The sequence below is a fragment of the Micromys minutus genome, assembly GCF_963924665.1.
Source record: "Micromys minutus genome assembly, chromosome: 17".
NCBI lineage: Eukaryota > Metazoa > Chordata > Mammalia > Rodentia > Muridae > Micromys > Micromys minutus.
In genome coordinates, this window is record NC_137952.1 from 28,045,419 (window position 1) to 28,071,080 (window position 25,662).

The 25,662-nt window shown below is 39.7% G+C and overlaps 2 protein-coding genes across 8 annotated transcripts in view; one reads left to right on the forward strand and one right to left on the reverse strand.

Moving 5' to 3' along the window:
* The window catches only part of ZNF106 (zinc finger protein 106), a 50,593-nt gene that overhangs the window by 22,568 nt on the left and 2,363 nt on the right, over positions 1-25,662 (reverse strand). For 4 of the 7 annotated variants that reach the window (XM_080931387.1, XM_080931390.1, XM_080931389.1 and 1 more), the window contains exons 2-5: positions 20,967-21,051; positions 15,945-16,006; positions 6,221-6,415; positions 446-2,575 (exon numbers count right to left, since the gene is read on the reverse strand). In XM_080931387.1, coding sequence (XP_080787513.1) covers positions 446-2,575; positions 6,221-6,415; positions 15,945-16,006; positions 20,967-21,020 — 2,441 coding nt within the window. In that variant the 5' untranslated portion in view covers positions 21,021-21,051. Of the gene's footprint in view, positions 1-445; positions 2,576-6,220; positions 6,416-6,473; positions 6,761-15,944; positions 16,007-20,966; positions 21,052-22,953; positions 23,059-25,662 lie in introns of those variants that run through there. The other 3 variants (XM_080931388.1, XM_080931391.1, XM_080931392.1) reach the window with 3 other exon arrangements.
* On the forward strand, positions 13,714-14,095 carry LOC308432045 (elongin-C-like; the record flags this gene model as incomplete). Its single annotated transcript, XM_080931721.1, has 1 exon — positions 13,714-14,095. The coding sequence occupies exon 1, from the start codon at positions 13,757-13,759 to the stop codon at positions 14,093-14,095; it is 339 nt and encodes a 112-aa protein (XP_080787847.1). The 5' UTR covers positions 13,714-13,756.

The window sequence follows — 25,662 nt, forward strand, 5'->3', positions numbered from 1 at the left end:
TAATCCCAGACAGAAGGCATGCCTTTTCTGAGTTCGAGGCCAGTCTGTTCTATAGACCAAATTCCAGGACAGTCAGGGCTAGATAGAGAAACCCTGTCATGAAAACCAAAAGGTAAACAAATTAAAAATTTTTACCACTGGTTCCAAACATTAAGATTCAGAGATAGATAGCACATTCTAGTCCATCTAAACCAAAGTGACAGATTTCTGATGACGTAATCCTGGGTCCAATTAGTGTCTCAATTTTAATGGCATCCTCTGTTAAGACAGACTATTACACGTGTCATATAGGAAGAGCCAGTGCTGAATACTGAATTAAAGCAGACATTTACAATGGATATTTTTGGCAAAAGTTTAATTAAGTAGAACAAAAATTTTATTTTAATCAAGGCCAAAGGGTGGTAACCTTTAAAAGAAACCAAGGACAGGTATGAGAGGCACACACCTGGGTAAGCCTTTGCCCAGCTCTTGCTTTTTCTTGGTTACTTGTTGAATGACCTGTTCCCAGTTGACATTTCTCCTTGATGCATTAAGAATCTGTCGTAGGGTTGGCTTAAGCCCAGACTCCTTCTCTGTTTCATTTTTTCTATGGCCACTAATATTTCGAATTCGTCGAGCACTATTGAGGTTTGGCTCTGGGAGATGCGTTCCTGTTTTGGTCTTCAAACTAATGTGGCGGCTCAGATCTCTCTGGAGCGAGGCAGGAAAACCAAGTTTACTTAGTTCAGGTAGGAGTGTGCCAGGGACCTGACTATTGATATCAGTTTTTTGAAGCTCTGCATCCAAGCTAGTGGCCTCAAAGCTTTCGGTTTCCAAAGGTCTGTCAGATTTAACAAGGCTGTTACCCTGTGCATCTTCTAGAGAGGACTTCAAGTCTAGCAGCAGGCCAGAGTGTGGGCTGCTTGCTGCTGTCACTTGTGACTCAGCCTCTTTCTGGTGAGCTGTGGAATTGTGTGGGGAGGCAGAAAGGTTCTCAGATGTTCCTGCCATCTGGCTCTCCCGTTCCTCATCCACAGTGTGAGTGCTACAGGACACAACCTCTGTAGCCAGCGAAGCCGCTCCTTCACTTTTTATGCCATGGTTTTGTGGATCAGATGTGCCACTGTTTTCAGCCGAGTGTGCCTGAAACTTAGTGCTCACAGAGTCTTTTGTAGACTCTTCCTCACTACTTTCTTTGGCATGCTTCTCCGTCCTTTTGGGTGTGCTAAGGAGTGGATTTTGCAGTGTTTTGGGACTTTGCAGCACCTCTTGGGCTTTCTGTGGTGTACTATTTAACTTCTCATCAGGTTCTTTTTGAGAACCTGATACAGTTTTATTCCCCTTTAAAACATGAGGACATAAGCCATGTGATTTGGATGTGTAGGAAGAACCATGGCTACCTTCTAAAGTAGACTTGTTCAGGAGATGTGAGTGATCTCCAGAAGGAAAGGATTTTGTCTCATTATTTTTTGAGCGGTTCTTTAAATTATGCTTATGAGGACCCGATTTAGGGCTTGGAAGTGGAAGGAGTGGGGACTTCAGTAATGGAATCTTATTTGACTTCTGATGTGGTTCAGACTGCTCGGTAACGGGACAAGCAGTGTCATCAGAAATGGCTTTGTGACTAGGAGATCCAGGATGTACTTCCTTTTGTGTTTTTAGCTTTGTGGAATTACTTGTTTTATCAAGTGGTTCTTGCAGTCCTGCAGTTATTAAACTAAAATTAAAGAGAGGCTTATCTACCGTGTCTGACTTGTTGCCAATGACTTCTTTCAGAGCTGACTGTAAATCTAGAGTCTTCTGGGAAGGGTAAGGTGTCCAGCGGCGGAACTTTCCCCTTGCTATGGTGTTATTTTTTCCATTAATTTTTGAGGCTGCTGTGTCTGTCTGCTTAGTGGTTTGACTTTCTCGCTGCTCAAAATTGAAGCCTTCTGAAGGAAATGCATCACTTGCGTATCCCTCGGGAGGACACCTGTACTTGCCAGCTTTGTCCCTGTCTTGCCGCTGCCACTTGCATCTCTCCTGACTGTACTTGTTTGGCTTATTAGATTTCTTGTTCCACATCTTGGTCATGTCCTCCATTTGATAGTTAGAGTTTCTGTTTCTGCCTTGTTGAAATTTGTCTCCAGGGCCGTTGTAATTCCAGCTATTTGTACCACGTACACTGGATTTCCAGTTTCCGTTACTGTTATTCATGTGCCAGCCGGGAAAGCCACCTGTTCCTTCAGAATGCCAACTGGAATTCCTTCCTGTACCGTTATAATTCCAATCTACCATCCCACTGTTTGCATGCCAGCCTCCTCCAGAATTACTATGATTGTGGAACCACGTGGAAGAGCCTCTTGCAGCACCTTTATGCCAGCCGGAACTTCCTCGGGGTCCACCACTATTCCTCAGAGAATGTGAAAAGCTATTTTTCCTAGTGTTAAAGCCATCCTTTTCCCATTTCCAGTCCCTCTGTGGAGGCCCACGATGGTGCCTTGCTGGTTGACTATAGCTCTCTCTGTCTTGGTAAGAGATCCGGTCTTCTCGTCTCCACTGCGGTTGCCTGTCGTCTGAGGTTCCCTCTTGGCTGTTACTGGAAGGTTCATCTTGTCTGAAAGAAAAACAGTTTGTCATTATGGATTTAATGAAAGTCTTACTTGTGCTTCTTTTAAAGGCATAACCCACCAAAACTACCCTCTCCCCTTTCTTGGATTACAGAATGGGGCCCATTTTTATTTCTGGTACTTGTTTTTACATCTAGACTGTAATAGATTACCTTCCCCTTCATCCTAGAAGCATTAAAAATTGGACATATTTAAACTATCCTCCCAATTTGGGGGTGGGAGTGGGGGTGCGGGTTACTGTTCTAGAATTCTGTTCCTATTATCTTAGCATTTTTATATTATCCAGCCCTTTTCAAAATAAGGGCAGCTATATTTTGTGGTTAGAATTATTGTTAATTTAACTCCATGTTCAGTCAGTGGTCATACATAATTTCTCCAGATGCAGGTTTTTACTGAAAAAAAAAAAAAACTATTTTCTAACCCACTTTAAGTGCTAAGATCACTCTTTATCAAGTGGCCATCTGTAACTGTTAGTAGCATTAAAAAATTTTACATACAGTTCCTGCTTAGAATAGGCTTAGAACTGAGCTGACGCTATAAGTTAGGTCCCAAATGCAGTAAAACAGCACAAGCCAAATAGGGATCCCATAAGCTACAGAGAGCTCTTGAGCTACACACTCTTTACGGAGAAGCTACAGCTACTTAAGGTATTTATGCTACATAAGGTGTCCACAAAAGGAGTAAACTTACTTATCACAGCAATGCGTGAAACCATTTTTCTTTTCTTTTTTTTTAAACTTTATTTTAAAAAACAAAGATAAATGTACAAATTTTTAAGCATTTTTGCATAAAAGTATACGAATACATTTTTGTAAGGTTGTAATTAAGTATTTGTGGGTACATAATACATACACATATGTATATATGTAACAATAATATAGGAAAAGAGGTTATTAATTTGAGGGGATAGGAGAGAAACTGGGAGGGGCTGTAGAAAGGAAAGAAGGATGTGATACAGTTCTATTTTAATTAAAATATATTCTTTTTTCTTTTTCTTGACCTTCACACAGTCTGTGAGTTGTTTCTGGGGTGTTCAGAGCTTTCTGGGGTTAGTATCCCATTATCAGTGACTGCATATTATGTCTGTTCTTTTGTGACTGGGTTATCTCACTCAGGATGATATCCATTTTTCTTTACATATTACTTATGGTGTATCTAATATCCCAACAAGTACTCAAAACACCAGGTAACAAAGTGACCTATAATTTGCTTCATTTCTGCTAAAGACTTCATGTAGATTAATTCATTAATGTATTTTTTTAGATTATCTCATTCCATTTTTACAATCCAGAGGCATATATTATTACTTTATAAATGAAGAGGCTCAAGTTTAGAGAGGCTAATTAACATGAATGGGATCATATAAACACAAAAGGGTTGAACAAATGTCTAACACTGACTGCAGACTTTATAATACCCACTCAGGCCCTGACACTGTAAAAATGTCACAGCGACAGTTTCTGCAATTAAATTTCTTTCTCCAAACTTGACTTTGGGCTGGAGAGATAGCTCAGCAGTTAAGAGCACTGGCTCTTCCAGGGACCTGACACCCTCTTCCGGCCTCCATGGACAGCAGGCATGAGCACGGTGCATAGACACACAACACCTATACACATACAGTAATAAAGTCTTAGGCTGGGTGTGGTGATAACACACCTCCTACAGCACTGATAGGCAGAAGTATCTCATTGTTTGAGGCTAGCTTGGTCTATGCTGTGAGCACCAGGCCAGCCAAGGCTACATAGGAACACCCTGTTTCAATAAGCAAAACACACTGTCTACCATCTTAAAAACTGACCTTAATTGGCCTTTAAAATAAAATTGATTGTACATACACATGTGCATACCGTGGTGCATGTGTGCCATCAGAGAACAGAGTACAGTCAGTAGTCTCCTTCTACCATATGGGTTTGGGGGACTGAATGTAGTTGTCAGGCTTGGCTGAAGTCCTCTACCCACAGAACCATCTTTGTTGGCTCTTTCCTGGCCTTTAATGCCTGTAGTATTCTAGATATAAATTAGTTCCTTTTTCACAAGATAGAATTAAAAATTCATCTAGGCTGGCATGGTAGCACTTGCCTATACTCTCAGCACTTAGAACAGAGTTAAGAAGAATGTGAGCTGACTATATAAAAAGACCCTACTTCAATCAATCAATAAATTAATAAGTGGGTACTTTCATATAATGTCATCACAGGAGCATATAAGACTTAAAGAACAGTAAGTATGATATCAGTGTCTAATCATAGCCTCTGATAATAGCTAATTATTTACACAGCTAAACTAATTTTGTTGTATAAAAAAGAAACAAAAATTAGTATCCTACCTATTTAACTTCCTAAAACAGAGGCTCAGACTGCAGTTGCACTGTAGTCATGAGAATGGCAGCAGAAGGACTACACAGCCCAAGGGGTCAATGATCATGTTGCTATGGGCATCTTAAGACTAAGCTGGAGAGATGGCTCAGTGGTTAAGAGCACTGACTGCTTGTCCAGAGGTCCTGAGTTCAAATCCCAGCAACCACATGGTGGCTCACAACCTTTTGTAATGAGATCCGATGCCTTCTTCTGGTATGCTAAGAAAGTCTTCTTCAAGGACTTAGGGTAAAACTACATATTTCCTATCTATATTTAAACCTCTAACAAAAAGCAGGTCAGAGTGTGTATAAATAATAATCAAGAACAGTTGGAAACTTTCTCATCTCATAGTAGGACTTTAAAACTCATGAACTTCTTTAATTGTTCTCTATCTTCTGTCTCATTAAGTAAGTTCCTAAAGTCTAAGCCAAGTGTGGTAGTGCACACCTATAATCCCACCACCTTGGGAGAGAAAAACAGAAGTTCAGAATCATCTTTGGCTATGAGCAAGCTGAAGACTCACTGTAGCTACATGACTACTTGGCTCAATTAAAAATAAACAACTTCAGGCCATAAAGTCAGATAAGTAAAACCATAAATCCCTAACACACAAATACATAAGCACAGGTATATAAAATTAGGAAGTACAATTAGGGAACTTATATTGTTCAAATAATCTTGATATTGTCAAATTTAAAATATTAGTATTTATAGAAACATCCAGAGTGAACCAAGCACTGTATAATCATTAGAACTCTAAAGGTAAAATTCAAAATTAGCAAAAGCACCATGCTAATTTATAAGAAGTCATCCTTTCCCCTAATAGATATTATTTGGGCAATAAAAATATAATAATACAAATGAATAATAGTTGAAATGTCTATTCAATGATACTCATACTCTATGGCTTTCTGGTAGAAAAATTTACTAATAGAACAGTTGAAGACACAGTGACCAAGACCATAGTTTTCAGGTCTAAAGACAAGACTGAGTTTAAGAACAGATAATACAACAATTAAAGAAACTACTTCATAGTCCTTAGTCCCCAGATAGCAAACTCAAACAAAACTTTATATTTAAAGTAAGATTAAACTTTAAGGCTTTTAAAGTTAGGCGTACTTATTTTTCAAATGTCAAATCACGAGGCTATGAATGTAGTGGAGTGGAGTGTACTCTTAGCTGCACAAAGCTCTAGAGGTTCATCCTCAGGACAGGTAAGTTTTTCTACATGTGACTCTTATCTCAAAAAGCAAAAGTGAAAACAAACCAACTTACCGGCTTTCTTTTCTTTCTTGTATTAACTGAACAAGTTCCTTGTCAAAATAATCTTCCTCTTCCTCTTCCTTTCCATCATCTTCTCTTTCCTGGGCATCAACATTATCTTTGTGCAACTGGCCAGAAATGTGCTTTGCATATGCAGAGAGACCCACTTCTGTGACCCGGCACACTCGGCACTCATGACTACTGTCCCTAGGGAAAGAGGGAGATGAAGGACATTCAATGCTCCCCACTGGCATGGCACACTCACCAGACTGCTAGTCTCCTCCGAAAGACTGTGTGCACAGTGAAAGGTTAGAGTCAAGCTAGTCAGTGCTCCTCTCATCACGTTTAATATGCTTTTTCATAAATTACTTTGGAATAAAGTTTAGATTATTTTCCAGCAATCAAGAGGCAACACACTTCAGATTAATGGGCTTTAGAGAAATCTTCTTGAATTGCTGTACTTAAAATTTTGCCAGAGGAAACATGGTGAAAAGGGAGGCAGGGCAGGGGGCTCAGAGCAAACACGAGCTGCTCTGAGGCACACCCATGGTGCCAGCTGCACTCAGAAAGCCTGGTGACAGCACATCCTTTTAATCTCCAGCTCTAAAATGTTCTTCCAGTGAAACTTGGGGGTGGAGCAAAGAGGAGGGGGAACAGCCAATCTCAGCTCGGTAACTAAATTGAACAGCTGGCGCTCAGCCTGGAATGTGAAGATTCCGGACCCTGGCAAATGACAGTAGTAGTCCTAGCAAATGTTCTTAGTCTGGATGATACATGTGACACTTTCTGCTTCAGTAGGCTTGTTTTAAAGGGAATTGAAACCATGTCAATTGTAGGAAGTTAACAGCTGTTAGGCAAATGTTTTCTCTCAAGTTTCAGAAAATGATGCAGTCTAGATACACACCACTGGCTTTTACCTAAACTGGCAATGACTGGCTTGCTTCTGTCTACTTTTCCTTTTAACTTGACACAACAGCAAATCTCCTGTTTGGCCAGCCTTAACAATCAAAATCTTAAATCCTCTTCAGATATGTAGCAGATCAATAATTCAACTGTTTTTAAGTTTGTTCAATCCTGATCAGGCCATCTATCTGTGCAGCACTAGTGAGAAGCATGCAACTGTGGTTGTCCACTAATTCAAACCTAGTCCAGGAGATTGTGTTGTGGGTTTATAGTATAGTTGTGATATTGCTGTGATTTCTACACCAATCTGGGTGTCTACATCTATCTGCCTATACAACTCTTCACAGACACATGCCATGAAACACACACAGTCACCTATTCCCTGCCCCCCCCATAACAAAACCCAACCAAAATAAGAACTGATATGAACTAACAGAAGTCTGTAAAACTGAGCACTTCATTTACTAGAAGACAGTTTCTGTTATAAATTACCTGAATGTCCATTTAGAGCAAAGCAAAACAAAACAAACACTTTACCAGGCAAGTACTAAAAGCTGAGTACATCACTATGTTACTTAGTTACAAATTATAAAAACTCAAACAATGCCTGGTACATCTTAAAATACAATCCCAGTGCTAGAAAGAACAGTAGTTAAGAACATTTTTTGTTTTCTCAAAGGATTTATGAGCTCCATGGGATCTGACACCCATTTCTGCCCTCTATAGGCTCTGGTTCTCACATGGCATGCATTTACTACATAATAAATTTTTACTATAAATATACATTTACCCACAAATAAAAAATAAATTGCAAGGAACAAAATGCACTGCAGTTGGGCAGGAACTGTAACACAATCGCAGGTAGCATCCTGCTAGTGCAGGGCATTAGGCACTAGGTTTGATCTGTAGCACTGCACTAAGAAGCAGAAGCGAGAGGAGACCAGCCGTTGCCGCAGCCACTAACCCACTAAAGCTTACCCTGCAGCACTCCGAAGGTAGAGACCGAGGCCAACACCTCCCCCAAATAAAGGAAACAGAAATGGCATTAAGGGACAAGCAGATCTCTATGAGTTCAAAACCAGTCTAGTCTATATACCAAGTTGTAGACCAGCCAGGGCCACAGAGGGAGACCCTGTTTCAAAAAAGAAGGGGGAATGGGGGAAGGGGGAGCACCAGAAGCAGCAGCAATCTTAGGCACACACTCACACCCAATATTGTTTATTTAGGAATAATCTCTGAAGATGAAAAAAAAATGTAGAAATCTTACATTTTTCTTTTTTTTTTTCTTTACTTTGTAGCACAAATGCTTTCATTAAAAAATTTAAATGACAGTTCTGACCAGGTTTTCTAAAAATATCAATAGTTTACCTTGAATTCAATGTTCTAATTCCATGTCATCCTATTAATATTTTAATGCATCATTTTCTAACTGCATTTATATATCTAAAGATTAAAGGTGTGTGGAGGTTGAGCAGGTGGATCTTTGTGAGCTTTAGTTCAGCCTGGTCTATTCAGTGAATTCCAGTCCAGCCAGGGCTACATAAGCAAGACCCTGTCAAAACAAACAGCCTATGAAGATTGAAGTTCTCTGAAACAAGTATATTGGTGCAAGCACATTCTAGATGATTGCTAACATGTATGAAAGCAAGTGTCTCATAACAACACAGAAAGTTTAAATATAAGCAGGGATCTGTTCACGACGGGCAGCCCCAGAAGAATCCCGAGACTATACAACAAATACTGCAAACACCCTGCAACTGAGACCCAAGCCAACCAGCTTTTAGTTAGAAATCACTTTGTTTTCAATGTCTCCATCTACATTTCTACTTAATGTATTAGACACAGAATTGGATGTGGCCATACCAGTGCCTCATACTATTGGGAATTTTGTACAATATCTAATTTTTTTAAATAGCTGATTATGACTTTACTTATAAAAGAAAATTTTCTTATGTACTGCCTTTGTGTCATAGCTAATAAAGGCAATAATTTTTCTCAGGGTGTTTGAAGGGCCCAAATTAGCTCCATCCTGTCACCACACATTTCCCTCATGTACAAAAGGCAGTCTTAAGATACTCTATGCATAAGCCTTTCTTTATTAAGCCTGCTCTAACTAAAACCGCAACAGCTGCTTGATAAATAAAGGCTTGAGTCTTTGATAGTGTCTATCTGGAGTAACTGCTCATATCACACATCTTCCCTACGCCCATATTAGAAACCAAAGAAAACTTACCAATATGATCAAGTTTGTCTTTAAAACAGAATATAAAAACTTAAGTAGCCAGGCATGGTGGCACACACCTTTAATCCCAGGAGGCAGAGTCAGGCAGATCTCTTGAGTTTGAGGCCAGCCTGGTCTACAGAGTGAGTTCCAGGACAGCCAGGGCTACACAGAGAAATCACATCTCAAAAAACCAAAAGGCAAAATAAATAAAAAAACACCCACAAAAAAGTAATTTATAATTATTTGCAAGATCACAGCTCAAAAGTAAAGTTCAACCATAAACACAGTAATTCAACATGAAATCCAAAAGAAATGATCGTCTATTGAGGCTAAGAGGGAAAAAGGGGGTAAGGACTGATTTGTCTCTAAGGCACAAACTAGTTATAACTATCCTTAAATTAAGGCTACATATCAATGAAGTATGTTTGAGACTTTATGGGGTTCTTAAAAAATTGCCTGATCAGGTTTTTAATGCAATTTATTTGTTATATGAGCTTGATATAAAGCTTGTTATGACTGGACATAATATAAAGAAACCTGTATTAATGTGTGTATCTCTAAATAAAATGAGTTGGGATGGTCAAGATGTTATTTACAGAAGAATCTATAGAGCAAAATATAATCAGCATGAAGTCCAGTTATTCAGGACGGAACAAAGCATGTGAACAGATCTAAAGATGTGAATGCATATAAAGTTTGAGTAGCTAGACAACAGGATGCAAAGAAATTTTATTACAGAGGAAAAAGGTGAACAGACTTTTTTTTTTCTCTTTGAGACAGGTCTGTCCTGGAGCCCCCTATGTAGACTGAGAGATCCTCCTGCATCGACTTCCAGAGTGCTGGGAGTAAAGGCGTGTGCCTCCATACCTCCCAACAGACTTACTTTCTCCTTCTATATTCATTATAACCTGAGTCTTACATAAAATTTGTTATAAAGAAAGTTTTAGGGGAAGCTGGAGAGCTAGCTCAGCAATTACGAGTGCTTACTGCTCTCTCAAAGGATCAATATCCATCTCAGGCTTCCCACAAGCATCTGTAAATCCAACTTCAGGGGACTGAACATCTCTGGCCACCACATGCACATGCCCACATGCAGAAAATTATAAAAATATATCATTAAAAATACAAATTTTGTGGGGCTGGAGGGAAGGCTGAATGGTTTAGAGCACTGGCTGAAGCACTCCCTGAACCCCTTAGGTCCTCCTCCAATTCTAATCCCCCAGCCGTGGCTTCTTTGCTTCCATTCCCAGGAGTCTACACAGATCCTGGCAGCACACCCACCAAAAGCAGGTCCCAAGTAATGCAATAGCAAAAGACAAAGACTTCAAAATAGCTACTATGAATATGTTCAATGTCCTTACAGAGGATATGAAGAAATCCATGAAAATACAAACAGTGGACTGAAATGAAGAAAACCGCTAAAGACATGAGGGGAAATAGAACCAACAAAGAAAACCCAAACTTGGGAAAAATAAAAATGAAAAGTTTAGCAACTTGGGAAAAACAAATAAAAAACCTCAGAGGCAAGCCTCAACAACAGAATGGAAGAGAGAATCTCAGGCAATAAGTACAAGATAGAAGAAATGGATGACTTGTAAAACTAACTTTTATTGGCCTGATGTAATTGTTGTCTCTGAAGCTTACTGCCTCCACCTGATAACCTAGGCCTAGTCCTAGAAGCTTCTACCTTCCATATAATCTATCTACACGAGAATGTTTGCAGCCTCTAAGACTTGCTGTCTTCTAAGCTCACCCCTTCTACCTCTTTCTGAGCTCTAACTGACTGATTCAACTGTTCTGGTTCAAACTCTTCTCCACACTGACCGATTTAATCTGGTTTTTCTCTTTTGGCCTCTCCCAAATTGTTCTGCTTAGCTTCATGCAAACTTTGACAATATGTTCTAATCTTCTGGTTCCTCCTCATTTTCTGGATTGTTCTGTCTTTACCTGTGTCTAGTTTGTTCTCTCTCTGTAACCTGTCTATAACTGTCCCAGTAGTTTTACCATCTTCATTTCTTCTCTACGCTGCTCTCTCTTAGAGAGCTTCTCTTTCCTCTCTTTTTGAAGAGTTGGGCATATCCTGTTTAGTCAATCTTTCTTTGATTCATCACGTTGTTTGCCACTCAATTACACACCACTTTTAAACATGGTGCTTCCTTATACAAACTAACTTTACCTTGTTTGGTATTAAAAGTATCTGGTCTATATTCCAACCAAAGAGATTAAAAGATGTATGCTAAAAGCTAAGCCATACTTCAACTAGAAATGGTTCTTTTCAATAAAGAACACAATCTTGGGGCTCACATGTGATCAATGTTCTGCAATTCCTTGGGTCAAAGAAAACGTTAAATTTACTTAAAAAAAATTCAGGCACGAAGCCTCTAAAACATCAGGTATAGTATGAAAAAACCAAACCTACAAATAATATTATGGAAGTAGACACCAAAAGCATAGGAAATATTTTCTTCTCTTTTTACTGTTTAAAAGGAAAGTTATCTTTATTGTTTTAAAAACAATCTTGAAACAAAAATATATAGTATATGCAGAAATAAAATTCTATGACTTGAAGGAAAGATCGTTGTTCTAAATGTCCCAGGAGTATCCGTATAGCTTCTCTAATTTACATAGCTTTTTCATTTTGGTTATGAAAAACCTTACTGAGAGCCACACAGTTGAACATGTTTCTCTCCACCCAAATTCAGAATGGCTAAAGTCACAGTCCTGTAGAATACACACTCACTCAGCAAACACAACAATCTCAAAAAACAAAACAAGTAAACAAAAAAATAACTAAACAAAAACCCAGCCCACACAGATAAATTTTAGGAGTACAGATGTCATATGATATAGTTTCTTCTTTATGTGGAAAATTAACAACAGAAAGGAAGACAACATAAAATGACTTACCATGCTGTGTGACCTAACAGTGGATAAAGAATGATTTGGGCATTTCCAATAGCATTTATAAAGAAGACCTTCATAACAAAACCACATGTCACAGTAGGGATTTGCTAGGCATCTCATGGAAGTTTATTCTTTGTCAAATGCCCCTAAGCTCTGATTTAATCCTAAGAAAAGGCTTCAGTGGTGGTGCTTGGGAACACCGATTCAACGAAGACAGCCGCCACCCTGCAAGTAACTGGCAGCGGCTATCCTATCTATGCACAGCCTGGACCCTAAGTCACCAAAGTGGCTTTCTCTTTCTCAAGAGGAGCCAGCATAAGCAACTGTAAATCTGAACCGCCTACAGCAGCCTCCAAGCCCCGCTCTCTGCACTCCTAAACTTGGACCTGGTTGAAAGTAAAGACAAGGAAAAACCTAACAATGATTCCATCATTTCCTACTATTGTTGCTAATACAACCGTTATCGCTGTTGTTTTAGGAGTACATACTATCTATAGAAAATATTTTCACAGAACAAACAAACAAATTTCTGCAACCTAAAGGAAGCAAATCTTATCAGAGTACAAAAACATATAGAACAACAAATAAACTGGATCAAAAAGGGACTCGAGAGATGGCTCAGTGGTAAAGAACACCAACTATTCTTCCAGAGGTCCTAAGTTCAATTCCCATCAACCACATAGTAGCTCACAACCATTTGTAATAGGATTTGATGCCCTCTTCTGGTGTGTCTGAAGATACTACAATGTACTCATATAAATAAAATAGAAACACTCTACAATATATTATAATTAAAACACTAAATGTACAGAATGAAGAAATACTAAAAGCTACAAAGACCAAATAACATATAAAGGCAGAATTAGAATCATTAAGATAACACCTGATTTCTTAATGGAGATAATAAAAGCTAGAAGAGCCCAGACAGATGTTCTACAAACTCTAAGAGACCACAGATGCCAGCCCAAACTATTATACCCAGCAAAACTTTCAATCACAATTGATGAAGAAAGAAAGGGACTCAACTATAAAGCAAATTTAAGCAGTAGCAATCTACAAATCTAGCTCTACAGGAGTTAGAAGAAAAACTTTCACCTGAAGAGGTTAACAAAGAAAAGAGGGGAAAAAATAGCAGACTGTAAATCAAAGGGTGGTAGGGCATACCACAACAAAATAGTCTCAATTCATCAATTAAAAGACACAGAATAAAGGCTAGAAAAATGGTTGTGGTTTAGAGCACTGACTGCTCTTCTAAAGGCCCTGAGTTCAATTCCCAGCAACCACATGGTGGCTCACAATCATCTGTAATAAGATCTGATGCGCTCTTCTGGTGTATCTGAAGATACCTATAGTGTACTCATACATTAAAAAAAAAAAAAAAAGACGAGGTACCAATCTCCTGCAAGTTGCAGAAAGCGGCTGTGACACGACTGAAGTAATTCCTTCCTATGCCCCAGAACCCACGGGGGAAACTACTAAAGTTCCTCTGGGATCAAATAGAATTTTGTAAGTACAGAATGGATGGAGAAGAGAAAACCTATGGTGGCTGTGAAGGCCCTGATGCCATGTATGTGAAATTAGTATCTTCTGATGGTCATGAATTTATTGTAAAAAGAGGACATGCATTAACATCAGGAACAATAAAGGCCATGTTGAGTGGTCCAGGTCAGTTTGCGGAGAATGAAACCAATGAGGTCAATTTTAGAGAGATCCCTTCACATGTGCTATCAAAAGTGTACATGTATTTTACCTACAAGGTCCGCTATACTAACAGCTCCACTGAAATTCCAGAATTCCCAATTGCACCTGAAATTGCACTGGAACTGCTGATGGCCACGAACTTCCTAGATTGTTAAATAAAATAAATTATAATAAACTGTTAAAAAAAAAAAAAGGGCTGGAGAGATGGCTCAGCAGTTAAGAGCACTGACTGCTCTTCCAGAGGTCCTGAGTTCAAATCCCAGCAACCACATGGTGGCTCACAACCATCTGTAATGGGATCTGATGCCCTCTTCTGGTGTGTCTGAAGACAACTACAGTGTACTTATAAACAATAAATAAATAAATCTTAAAAAAAAAAAAAGACACAGACTAATAGACTGGATTAAAAAACAGGATCCACCCTGCTGCTGTTTCTAAGAAACATACTTTAACATGGGGGATAGACATCCCCTCAGGCAAAAGGGTAGAAAATGACATTACAAGCAAATGGATGCAGGAAGCAAGCTGGTGTCACCATCGTAATATTTGACAAAACAGACATCAAATCAAAACTAATCAGAAAAGGTAGAAAGGCTACAAACTTAAAGGAAATAGCCACCAAGAGGATTATTTCAATTCTAAACAAGTATGCATCAAACATAATACCCAAATTCATAAAAGAAACACTACTACAGTGTAAACTACATTGAGCTCACACAGTGATACTGAGTGACATCGACACCCAACTCTTGCCAATAAACAGGTCATCTGGACAAAAATTAGAGAAATTCTGGAGGTAAATGATATGATAAACCAAATGACCTAAGAGAGCATTCTACCCAAACACAAAGAATACAGGTTTTTCTCAGCACCTCCCATAGATCGATTCATACATGTATATATTTTAGGAAATTTCTACTATACTAGGCTTTTCTATGTGACCGCTCAAATGGATCTTAGTTTTAGCTGTTCCCCCCTAACTTCCCTCCCTCATCCCCATCTTTCCTCCCCACCCTTCCCTGTTACTGTCCCTCTCCTGTCCACCACAGCTATCTCTTCTATTTCCTCATCTTAGGGAAATTCATCCCTCACACCTAGTCCCTTCCTCTATACCTAACCTCTGTAGTTATACGGATTGTAGCTTGCTTATCAAAGACTTAACGGCAAAAAACAGATACATAAGCACATTGGATTTCAAAGCAAAGCAAGCCTTCTTTTTGTTGCCACAAAGTATAACCATTAGACATTACAGAAGTCAAGCAAGAAAGAAATCCATTTATATGCTGAGATGCTAACGTCTAATAATAACACATTAATTTACAGACTCAAGATAAACCTGTATGACTTACAATAAAGTTAACATTAATATCAAACAGGATAGTAGCTTCACAAAAACTTACCTATTATTCATGCAATAAAATATAGTTTGTATTTCTGAATTTGCCAATGTTACCTTTAATCTCTATACTTCAAATCCACATTAGTCAAGAAGACACACAGAAAAAAGGATATGGAAGATACACACAACATTGTTTTTAAGCCTCATTTAAGCATCTTAAGCTTTAAATCATTAGCAGAACGTTTTCAAATACACCTAAGATCTCTTACTTGGGCTTTGCAGGCACAAATAAGCTTCAGCATAGCTTATCAGGTTGTAGATTTCCCAGGCCACTTTAGCAAGACTAGAGGTTTATGACATAAAATTAAGTTTGCTAAAGTAAAATTATGGAAAGTACTAGCTGCAAGAACACACCACAGGATTGAGTCAGTTTCAACTTGCCTGAGTTGTGTTGAATTCTACCCATGTGTAGATTTCTGAAGCACAAGGGTACCTCTGTTTATCTTTCTTAAACACCCGGATCTACTACTATTAATTGTGAACAATGATTCAATGTCATTAGACAACAGTCATCATGATGGATTACTACACAACAAGTTGACAGGCATTATCAGCACTTAAACCCCCATGCCAATAAGTTTAGGGAAGAGAGCTGTTGTCCTTACCTGCCCTTCAGGTTCTCAAGTTCCCTGTGATGTAACATGCTCCGCATGTGTTCATCCATCTCCTTCAAAACAAAACAAGCGAAATTAAGCCAAAGGGATTGCTAGGTGTAGGGTGGGTCTAGCAGAGTGGTGGGTGGAGTTTCTCTGTAGATATTCCATTAACAATTTGGGTCATGAAGATGGAGAAATGGCTCAGTGGTTAAGAGCACTTGATGCTTTTCCAGAGCACTGGAGTTCAAGTGCCAGCACCCATGTCAGGTGGTTTGGCTCACTTCTGCCTGTATCCAGTGGGAGGCCTGGGGTGAGGATTTCACGCCCTCTTCTGGCAAATACTCCCACATATACACTGCATAAACTCATAAGACACATATACATGTCTGGGGATAAAGATAAAAAGTTAAAAAATTATTTTAAAAAATTTGAAGTTTCTAGGTCAAAATTTTTTGTAATTACTCTTTTCAATTTAAAGCCAACATTGGTTCCACATTAAATAATTCTCTGGCTACATTTCATGCTAATTTTTATTTTGTGGGGTAGGGTCTCAGACCAGGCAGGCCTTGAATTCATTATATAGTTGAGAATGAATGACCTCGAATTCTTAGCCTTCTCAATTCCATCTCTGGTGCAAGGATTATAGGTGACCATCAACACAGCTGCAACATAGCTGGCTCCCCACTTACACGTGCTAGGATTATAGCATGAGCACAACAGCACAATCTACATAAGGAATTCTAGTTCACCCAGGACCATACAGGAAAACCCAAAGCTCCAACAAGACAAGGTAAGGGCACTTGCTGCTGAGCCTGACAACCTGGATTCAACCCTCGGGAGGCCACACGGTGAAGGGAGAGAATCTTTCTTCACATGTGCACTCTGGTATATGGGTGCATAAGTATGTGCATCCAAGTGTGTGTGGTCAAACACACACATACAATGCTTTTCAAAGTCTTTCAAATCACTTAGCTTTTAAAACTATTTGGCTACTTTATGTGTATGTGGCATATGTACATGCTCATGTTGGCGTGTACACATGCATGGAGATACATATACAAGAGTGTGTGTGATTGTGGAGGTCAGAGACCAAAGCTGGACATCTTTCTCAACTGCTTTCTACATCATTTTTAACTGTTTGAAACGCGCACGCGTGTATGTGTGTATGTGTGTGTGTGTGTTTATAAGTGTGAATGCATGTGAGTGTGCAAGAATGTGAATGCAGGTGACTGTGGAGGATCCTCTGGAGCTAGAGTTAAGGTGGTTTTGAGCTGCCCAACATGGGAACCTAAAGCCAAACCTGAGACCTTTGCAAGAACAGTATGTGTTCTTACCCACTAAGCCATCTCTCCAGCCCATCCATCTTATCGAGACAGTATCTCAAAAAACTGAAAGCTTTACCAATTCAGCTATGCTGGCTAGAGAACACCAGAGATCTGCCTGTCTCTCTCCTGGGATTATAGACGTTCGCTGTCAGGTCCTTGTTGTTTGCATGGGAAGCACTTTACTGACTGGGCATCTCCTCAGTCCCTGACTGTCTACTTTTATCCAGTCTTCCCCAACTCAACTCAAAGTTTCTTAAGAATAAACTACAACTCTTATTTTAAGGTTTGACAAAGTCTGTCATATAAGTTGTTAATTAACACTTGTTGAATAAATATGGTTGGCTACATTGATCATAGATAGGTATTAAAAATAAAGTCTCTTAGGGACTGAAGCGATGTCCTACTGACTGCTCTTCCAAAGGTACTAAGTTCAAATCCCTGCAACCACATGGTGGTTCTCAATCATCTATAATGGGATCTGATGCCCTTTTCTGGTGTCTGAAAACAGCTACAGTGTACAGTTTGGTAGTGGCACAGACCTTTAATTTCAGCACTAAAGAGTTTGAGGCAGGCAGGTCTCTGAATTCAAGGGCAGCCTGGTTTACAGATTGAGTTTGAGTTCCAGGATAGCCAGGGCTACACAGAAAAGCCTAATCTCAAAAAACAAAACAAAAGAAAAAAATTCTCTCTCTTGGAGCTGGAGAGATAGCTCAGTGGTTTAAAAAGCTGCCTACTTTTCTAGGACCTAGGTTCATTTCCATAACTTCAGGACCAGAGGATCTGATGTCATCTTCCGGCATCCTCAGGCACTGTATGTACACGGTGTGCAAACATCCGTTAAGGCAGAACACATATAAAAATCTCAAGAAAATTTAGAAAGTAAACAAAACATCTCTATGAAGATTTTAAAAAATATACACTTGAAGGGCCAGATACAAGCTCAGCAGCTAAGAGCACTCACTGCTCTTGCAGAGGATGCAGGTATGTTCCCAGCACCCACAGGGAGCTCACAATTCTCTTCAACTTCAGTTCCAGGAAATCTGGCTCTATGTTCTGACCTCTGTGGGCACCAACAATGCATTCAATGAACACATACATTCAGACCATGCACCTATACACGTTAAGTCTTTAAGAAGCAGTAACAACAACACATCTCCACTACTGGGATGTAGCTGGGTACAATGAAGCACACCTCTGGTCCTAGCACTCAGGAGGCCAAGGGTTCAAAGCGGAGCTTTGGTTACATACCAAGGCTGGGCTGGGACAAATGAGACCAAGACTGAACATAGCAATTCAATCACTGCTCTACTTTGCTGCCCACTTTTCAACTTCCCCAATACATTATTAGAGAAATAAACGGCTGCTTACATACAGAGTAGTAACTCAACTGATGATTTCTGTATACTACACCCTGCGCTGACTCAAGCATTCCCATTTAAACCACAAAATATAACAGTATTAACTTCATAAAGATTGAAGGATATAGAAGAATTAACTCCGTCATTCACCAGGCATTCCTCAAGAACTTATACCCTATGTACAAAGCTAGGCACAGAGGAAGCAAATGTGAAAAGATGCCTCTCTGATAATCAAGTGGTCACACTGGATCTCAAATCCAGGAAGATCTAACACCAAACTTTGTGTTATGCTATAAATACCTAATACATTTCTTCATCATCTGTAGACACTTGTCAGAAACAGTGTAACCACTCAACAGCCTACTGTTGCTCTATCTTCTACACTGTGATAAAGAAGATAACTTTTTCAAAAACACTTCCTTTAAATGGTGATTTTACTGAAGACTGTTTCCTTTCTATCTCTACAAAAGCTTCATCTGGACAGTTTTACAAATGACCCTTTCTAGCCTTAAGTGAGCGTCTGCAACTACAATAACATAGTAAAAACAGAGTCAAGTTAAAGACACAGAATTTAAGACTCCATCAACAGCCAGTCACAGTGACTCCTGTAATCCCCATACTCAGGAAAGAGCTAGGAGGATCCCTGCAAGTCTGAGGCCAGCCTAATCTACACAGCAAGTTCCAAGCCAGCCAGTTATGTAATGAGGTGCTGAAAATCCAAAACAAACAAATAAACAAAAATTTGAAACAAACTGCTATCTTCAAAGAAAGAATAAAGGCCAAAAGTGAGAAATTGTAAGCAATTTCCCTGAGACACAAGCAAATTCTTTTAGTTTAAAAGTCTTTGCTTTGGGGGCTGGAGAGAGAACCCGGCAGTTTAAGATCTCTGGATGCTCTTCCAGAAGTCCCAGATTCAGTTCTCAGCAACTACATGGCAGATTACAACTACCTATGACTACAGTTCTAGAACATCCTCTTCTGATCTCTGTGGGTACCAGGCATGCACGTGGTGCACAGACAGACAGACAAAACACATACACATAAAATAAAAAATATAAATCTAAAAATTTTGTTTTTTACAAGCTTGTTTTTGGGGAACTTGGAAGATAGCTCAATTAGGTAAGAGCACTTATTGCTCAAGTATGAGGATTTGAGCTGAACCCCTGGCACCTACAGACAAAAGCTCAGCCAGCACACATGAAACCTCACCTACACTTGCATACACAATGCACAGAGTCCTCCTCCAACACATTTGGTTCTTTTTTCCTTTGTGCTATATGCTCCACCTGTGGACATTCAGGATATTGTCAACACCACCTTTGCTACATGTGATGGTTTACATATGCTTGGCCTAGGGAGTGGCACTAGTAGAAGGTGTAGCCTTGTTGGAGGAAGTGTGTCATTCTGGGGATGGGCTTGGAGACACTCCTCCTAGCTGCCTGAGGATGCTTAGTCTGCTCCTGGCTTCCTTTGGATGAAGATGTAGAACTCTCAGCTCCTCCTGCACCATGCCTGCCTGGATGCTGCCATGCTTCTGCCTTGATACTAGACTGAACCTCTGAACCTGTAAGTCAGCCTCAATTAAATGTTCTTATTTATAAGACTTGCCTTGGTCACAGTGTCTGTTCACACCAACAAAACCCTAACTAAGACACTACACTACACCTTGTCTATTTGGTAGTGTCCCTATTAAGACCATGCCTCAAACTCAAGATCCTCCTGCCTCTACTCCCAAGTACTAGAATTGTAAGTATGCATTTTTTGAGTCTGGACACACAAAAATCAAGTGAACGTGTACATAATTTGGGAACTAAAGATATAACTAAGAGGTAGAATGTTTCCCTGACACATGGAGGTCCCTGAGTTAGACACCACAAAGTAAAATTTCACAAACTTATAAAACTCAATTAACCTGAATTTTAAGATAGTTTCTCTTTAACTGGTTGCTAACTGATGTTCTCTAAATCATGTATCCCCCCCTAACTTCTGGGTAGAGGTTAATAATATAGTTACTGGCTTTTAAGACTAATTAAAAAACACTCATAGATTGAGATTGGTTTAGGGGAGAAAAAAGCACAAATAAGATGTTTTCCCCCAGGGCTGGTAATGGATTATAGCTTAGTTGGTAGAATACTTGAGTACCGTGCAGAGCCCATGAATGTGTTCTCTAGCACTGTATACGCAGTGTGACAACTAAAACTGCAATTCTAGAGTTTGGGAATCACAGGCAGGCAGATCCTCACAGTCTGAGATCAATGTACAAACAATAAAATTTTAATAGTTTAAATTTCTAAACATCAAGTTTTAGTCATCTTAGATGATTGAGGTGCTGTCTCTTTGTTTGTTACCTTTTTTGAGCCATACACGATGTGGCACAATATGCATTTTCGTTCTCGTACCATAGTGACCAGATCTGAAGCACTCAATGTCAACCTGCAACAAGAAAATAGCATTTAGTAACCTTTCCAGATATCTCCTTTAATTCATTTTTTACTCTACACCTTCCCTCAATCTTTCAATCTCAATAATGTAAATTCCAGCTTTTACCAAAGTTTAAAAACAAAACAACAACAACAACAAAAAAAAAAATCCAACTTGAGTGTCACCCTGGATGGACTTCCCTCTCGTCCTATACAGCAAATCCTGTCTTCCTACTGAAATACACCCAGCTCCCAGCAGTTCTCACTGCCGAGACTCTTATCCATCTCAGCACAGCCTCCTGCTGGAAGCCCCCACTTCCATTCTTACTCTCCTGTAGTTTTTTTTTTTTTTTTTCCCCTCTCAAAATCATAGCTGAAGAATCTAGCTCAAGATTAGTAGCATGGTGGTGTTTAATCTTTAATCCCAGCATTTGGGAGGGAGAGGCTGGTGAGTTCCAGACATGCCAAGCCACATAGGACCTGTCTCAAATAAATAAAAATCAAATCTAGATTATGTCATTTCTTTGCTTAGGTCTGTGTCATGCCTACCAATCTGTTTCTCCCTTACTTAACACACTTCTAGGTCACCTAGACTGAGTGACACTTCTGGGAGGGCCTTGCATTGCACGGAATAGGTCTCGCTAAAATGTTCATGGCCTCAGGCTAAACGAGTTTTTAATATACAGGGTGCCTTATAGGGAGATGAGAGGCAGAGACAGAACAGTCTCCAGGAGTCTGTAGGCCAGGTAGTCTGACTTATATAGCAAAGAAACCATCTCACACAGGGTGGACACACAAGACTACCACAGAAAAGATGTCCTCTGATCTTCACACGAATGCATGCCCACACCACTACTCATGACCAAGCACTTCTGCAAAAAGAACATAAACTCTTTAACGGATTTTTCTTTTAATTTACTTTAAATTTAAATTTACTTATAATTTCTGCTTGAAGAACTTTGAAGCTGATAACATGCACAAATACATTTATGATTGTACCCAATAGTTGATCTTTTGAAAGACTTTTAAGTATATGTACTTGTGTGTTTGAATGGCAGTATGTGCATGTGAGTGCAAATATTGCTGGAGCCCCAGAAGAGGCTGCCAGATTCTCTAGAGCTGGGAGATACAGCCATACATGGGTGCTGGAAACCAAAATTGGGTCCTCTGCAAGAGCAGTAAGTGGTCTCCTACTCAACAATCGTTTTGAACTGCTGGCCAATGTCTATTTACTCATTCAAGATATGAAGTGATAGCATCACTTCTAACTGACCAATTTGAGCCTCTAGCAGCCTTGAAATAAGAGTGGAAACGGGATGTGCTGTGGATCTCAGCATTCAGTTAGAACCTTGGGTTGGAAGCTCATCAACATATTTTTTGAAAGAGTGTCTCATAGTCTTGAAGCTGGCTGAGAAATTTATGCAGATGGTCTCATTTTCCTGTAACCTCCAGAAGGCTGGACTACAAGAATGCACTGCCTTACCTGACTTTGAACTTTTTTTTTCTGTACTAGTTATGCTAAGTACTCTGCAGAAATAATCTCTTTGTGTATTATCTAATACTGTCTTTGTATTATACAAATGCTCACTTCGGTGCCCAGAGTAGAGTGCATACTGGATTTTGTTATTGTTACTGGATCATCTCCTGCCTGGGTATTTTGTACAACATTCCCACTCTCACTTTCTGAAGAGACTGACCTTTGGGAAAGAGCCAGAGGCAGAAACATTAGCAAGCCCAACACAGAAAGAAACTACTAGAAACTGAGACAAGCAATGTGGCAGACACAGATGTAAGTTGTTAAGAGCTAGTGGGGAACCAGATTAAACAAAGGCCTGAAAACTATTTTAAATAAATATAAGACTCCGTGTTATTATTCAAAGCTGGGGAGGGCATAGAAAGGCCATAGATATAGTACCTGTTGTAGTAAATATTAAAAAGATGGCTTGATCTTTTATCAGCCCCCACGGTCTCACTCCGAGGACACTGCTCTAGTGTGAAGCCGAGTGCACAGACTCTGTCCCACGGTCCCCTTCCCAGGTTGTTCACTCCACCTGCCCTGGTGCTTCGGCTGCGGGTAGAAAGAACCGCCCTGGCATGTTCTGTTTGTTCCTTCACTGCCCGGCACAAACATGACCCCAAAGCCCGGTTGCTTATTAAGAAGGTTTATATATTAAATTCTCAATCCACAAACCCTCTACACAATAAACTTACATCCAATGGACAAAGATACAAACTGCCCTTCTATAAGAGATGGTGTGAGCCACCTTGTGGTTGCTGGGAATTGAACTCAGGACCTCTGGAAGAACAGTCAGTGCTCTTAACCTCTGAGCCATCTCTCTAGCCCCAAAATTAAATTATTTTTAAAAAGCTTCCAACAGTTACATTTTACATGAGATGGAGCCGCTTTGGGAGATGTGCAACACAGCCTGCCATTTGGGCTGAAACAGGTGTCTTGATATAATTGGGGAAATTGCTCTTTTCCCCCTTCAAGACTTTTGCATATTTTACACAACACCCTCTGGTTACTCAGCTAATATGGGTGAACAGAGATCTTTGTCCTCTCCTTTACTTTATGAATGCTGTTATTTGGGTCCAAAAAATATTTTGAGGTTATGAGTATAACTTATGTGAAGTACTTGCTTACCTACTATGAATCAAATTCTGGTTTTGATCCCTAACACTACAAAAATAAAATGTGGGCTGAGGAAGTAGCTCCATAGTAAAGGGTTTGCCTAGTTAGTAGGCCTAAGGCTCTTCCCCTAACACTGAACAAGATCTTTTACCCAGTTTCACAAATATCTCCCATGTACCTTCATCTTTCCTAGAAAGAAATGGAAACTATACTCCTGCCTTTGTATTCTGTATCTGTGAAGATATTAACAAATAGCAAGATACAAAGATTTAGTTATGTGTATGAGTGCTCTTTACACAGCAGAAGAGGGCATCAGACTTCCATTACAGATAGTTGTGAGCCACCATCTGGGAATTTCCAGGAACTGAACTCAGGACAGTGCTCCTGACTGCAGAGCCATCTCTACAGCCCCCAAGGCAGAGTATTTAATTGGAGGCTAGTTTACAATTTTGGAGGCTTAGTCCGTTATCAAGGCAAGGAGCCTGACAGCAAGCAGGTGTGGTGCTAGAAAATGGCTAAGAGGTAAATCTTGATCTGTAAACAAAGGAGAGAGAGGAGAATGGGGAGGGGGAGGGGAAAGGGAAGAGAGAGGGCCTCTCAAGGTCTTTTGAAACCTTAAAGCCCATCCCCCAGAGACATATATCCTAATATATGAGACTAACAAGGCCACACCTCCTAATCCTATCAAAAGTTTCTCTCCCCGTGACTAAGCATTCAAATAGATGAACCTAAGGAGCACATTCAAACACAACTTCCAATTTGCACATTAAAATGTAAAACATAACCATAATAACATACTGTGCCAATTAAAAAGAAAGCAGAGCCAGGTGTGTTAGCACACACCTTTAATTCCAGCACTTGGGGTACAGAGGCAGGTGGATCCCTGAGACTTGGAGACCAGCCTAGTCTACAAAGAGAGTCCAGGACAGCCAGGGGGTATTACACAAAGAAATGGGGGTGGGGTGTAAACACACACACACACCAAAAACAAAAAAACAAAAACAAAACCCCAAAAACAAAACAATGACAACAACAACAAAAGCAAAAAAGCAAAGGGACTGGAGAGATGGCTAAGCGGTTAAGAGCACTGACTGCTCTTCCAGGGGTTAAATTCCCAGCAGCCACATGGTGGCTCACAACCATCTGTAATGAGATCAGATGCCCTCTTCTGGTGTGTCTGAAGACAGCGACAGTGTACTTACATAAAACAAATCTTTAAACAAACAAAGAAAAAAAAACAAAGAAGATAAATGTGATTTACTATAAAATATGCACTTCAATATAAGTGCTTGGGCATGACTTTATTAGAAATCATAAAATTATGAATGTAGTGATGGGACACTTAATCCCAGCACTGGGGAGGCGGAAGCCGGCAGATCTACAAAACACGTACCAGTTTAAAACAGGCATAGTACACACACTAGTAATTCCAGCACCAGGGAGGGAGAGGTAAGAGGGTCACAGGTTTGAGCTAGTTCAAAGACAGATTGGTCTACCTACTGAGTTCAGGCTAGCTTCGGCTACATAGCTGGGGAATTTCAAACAAACAAAAAATAGTGACCACCATTGAGGCTAAATTTATCACTAAACCCACTAGTGAATCTCAATATCATCAATAGTGGGAAAACCACAGCAGACAGCATAGCAGACATCATCACTAAAGTGTTTAGCCTGAATAAACACTGTGCTCTAAGCATCCAGTTTGTTGTAACAAGCTTAGTGATATGTATCACAAACCTGAATCAGCTTTATCTACACAACTATCCAGGTCTCTTCAACAAATCAAGGTGAAAAAGCAAGAAATGAAATTGCTCTATGTTAAAAGGGACCTCAAGATATATACTAGCCCCATGGATTAAGACTGGTCTTCAATAAAGACAAAACAAAAAGCCCACATACTCATGGAAGCTTGACAATGCCCTATTCAATGATAGCTTGGTTAAGGAAGAAAGAAATCAAAGACTTAAAAAAAAGATACATATTAGCCAAATG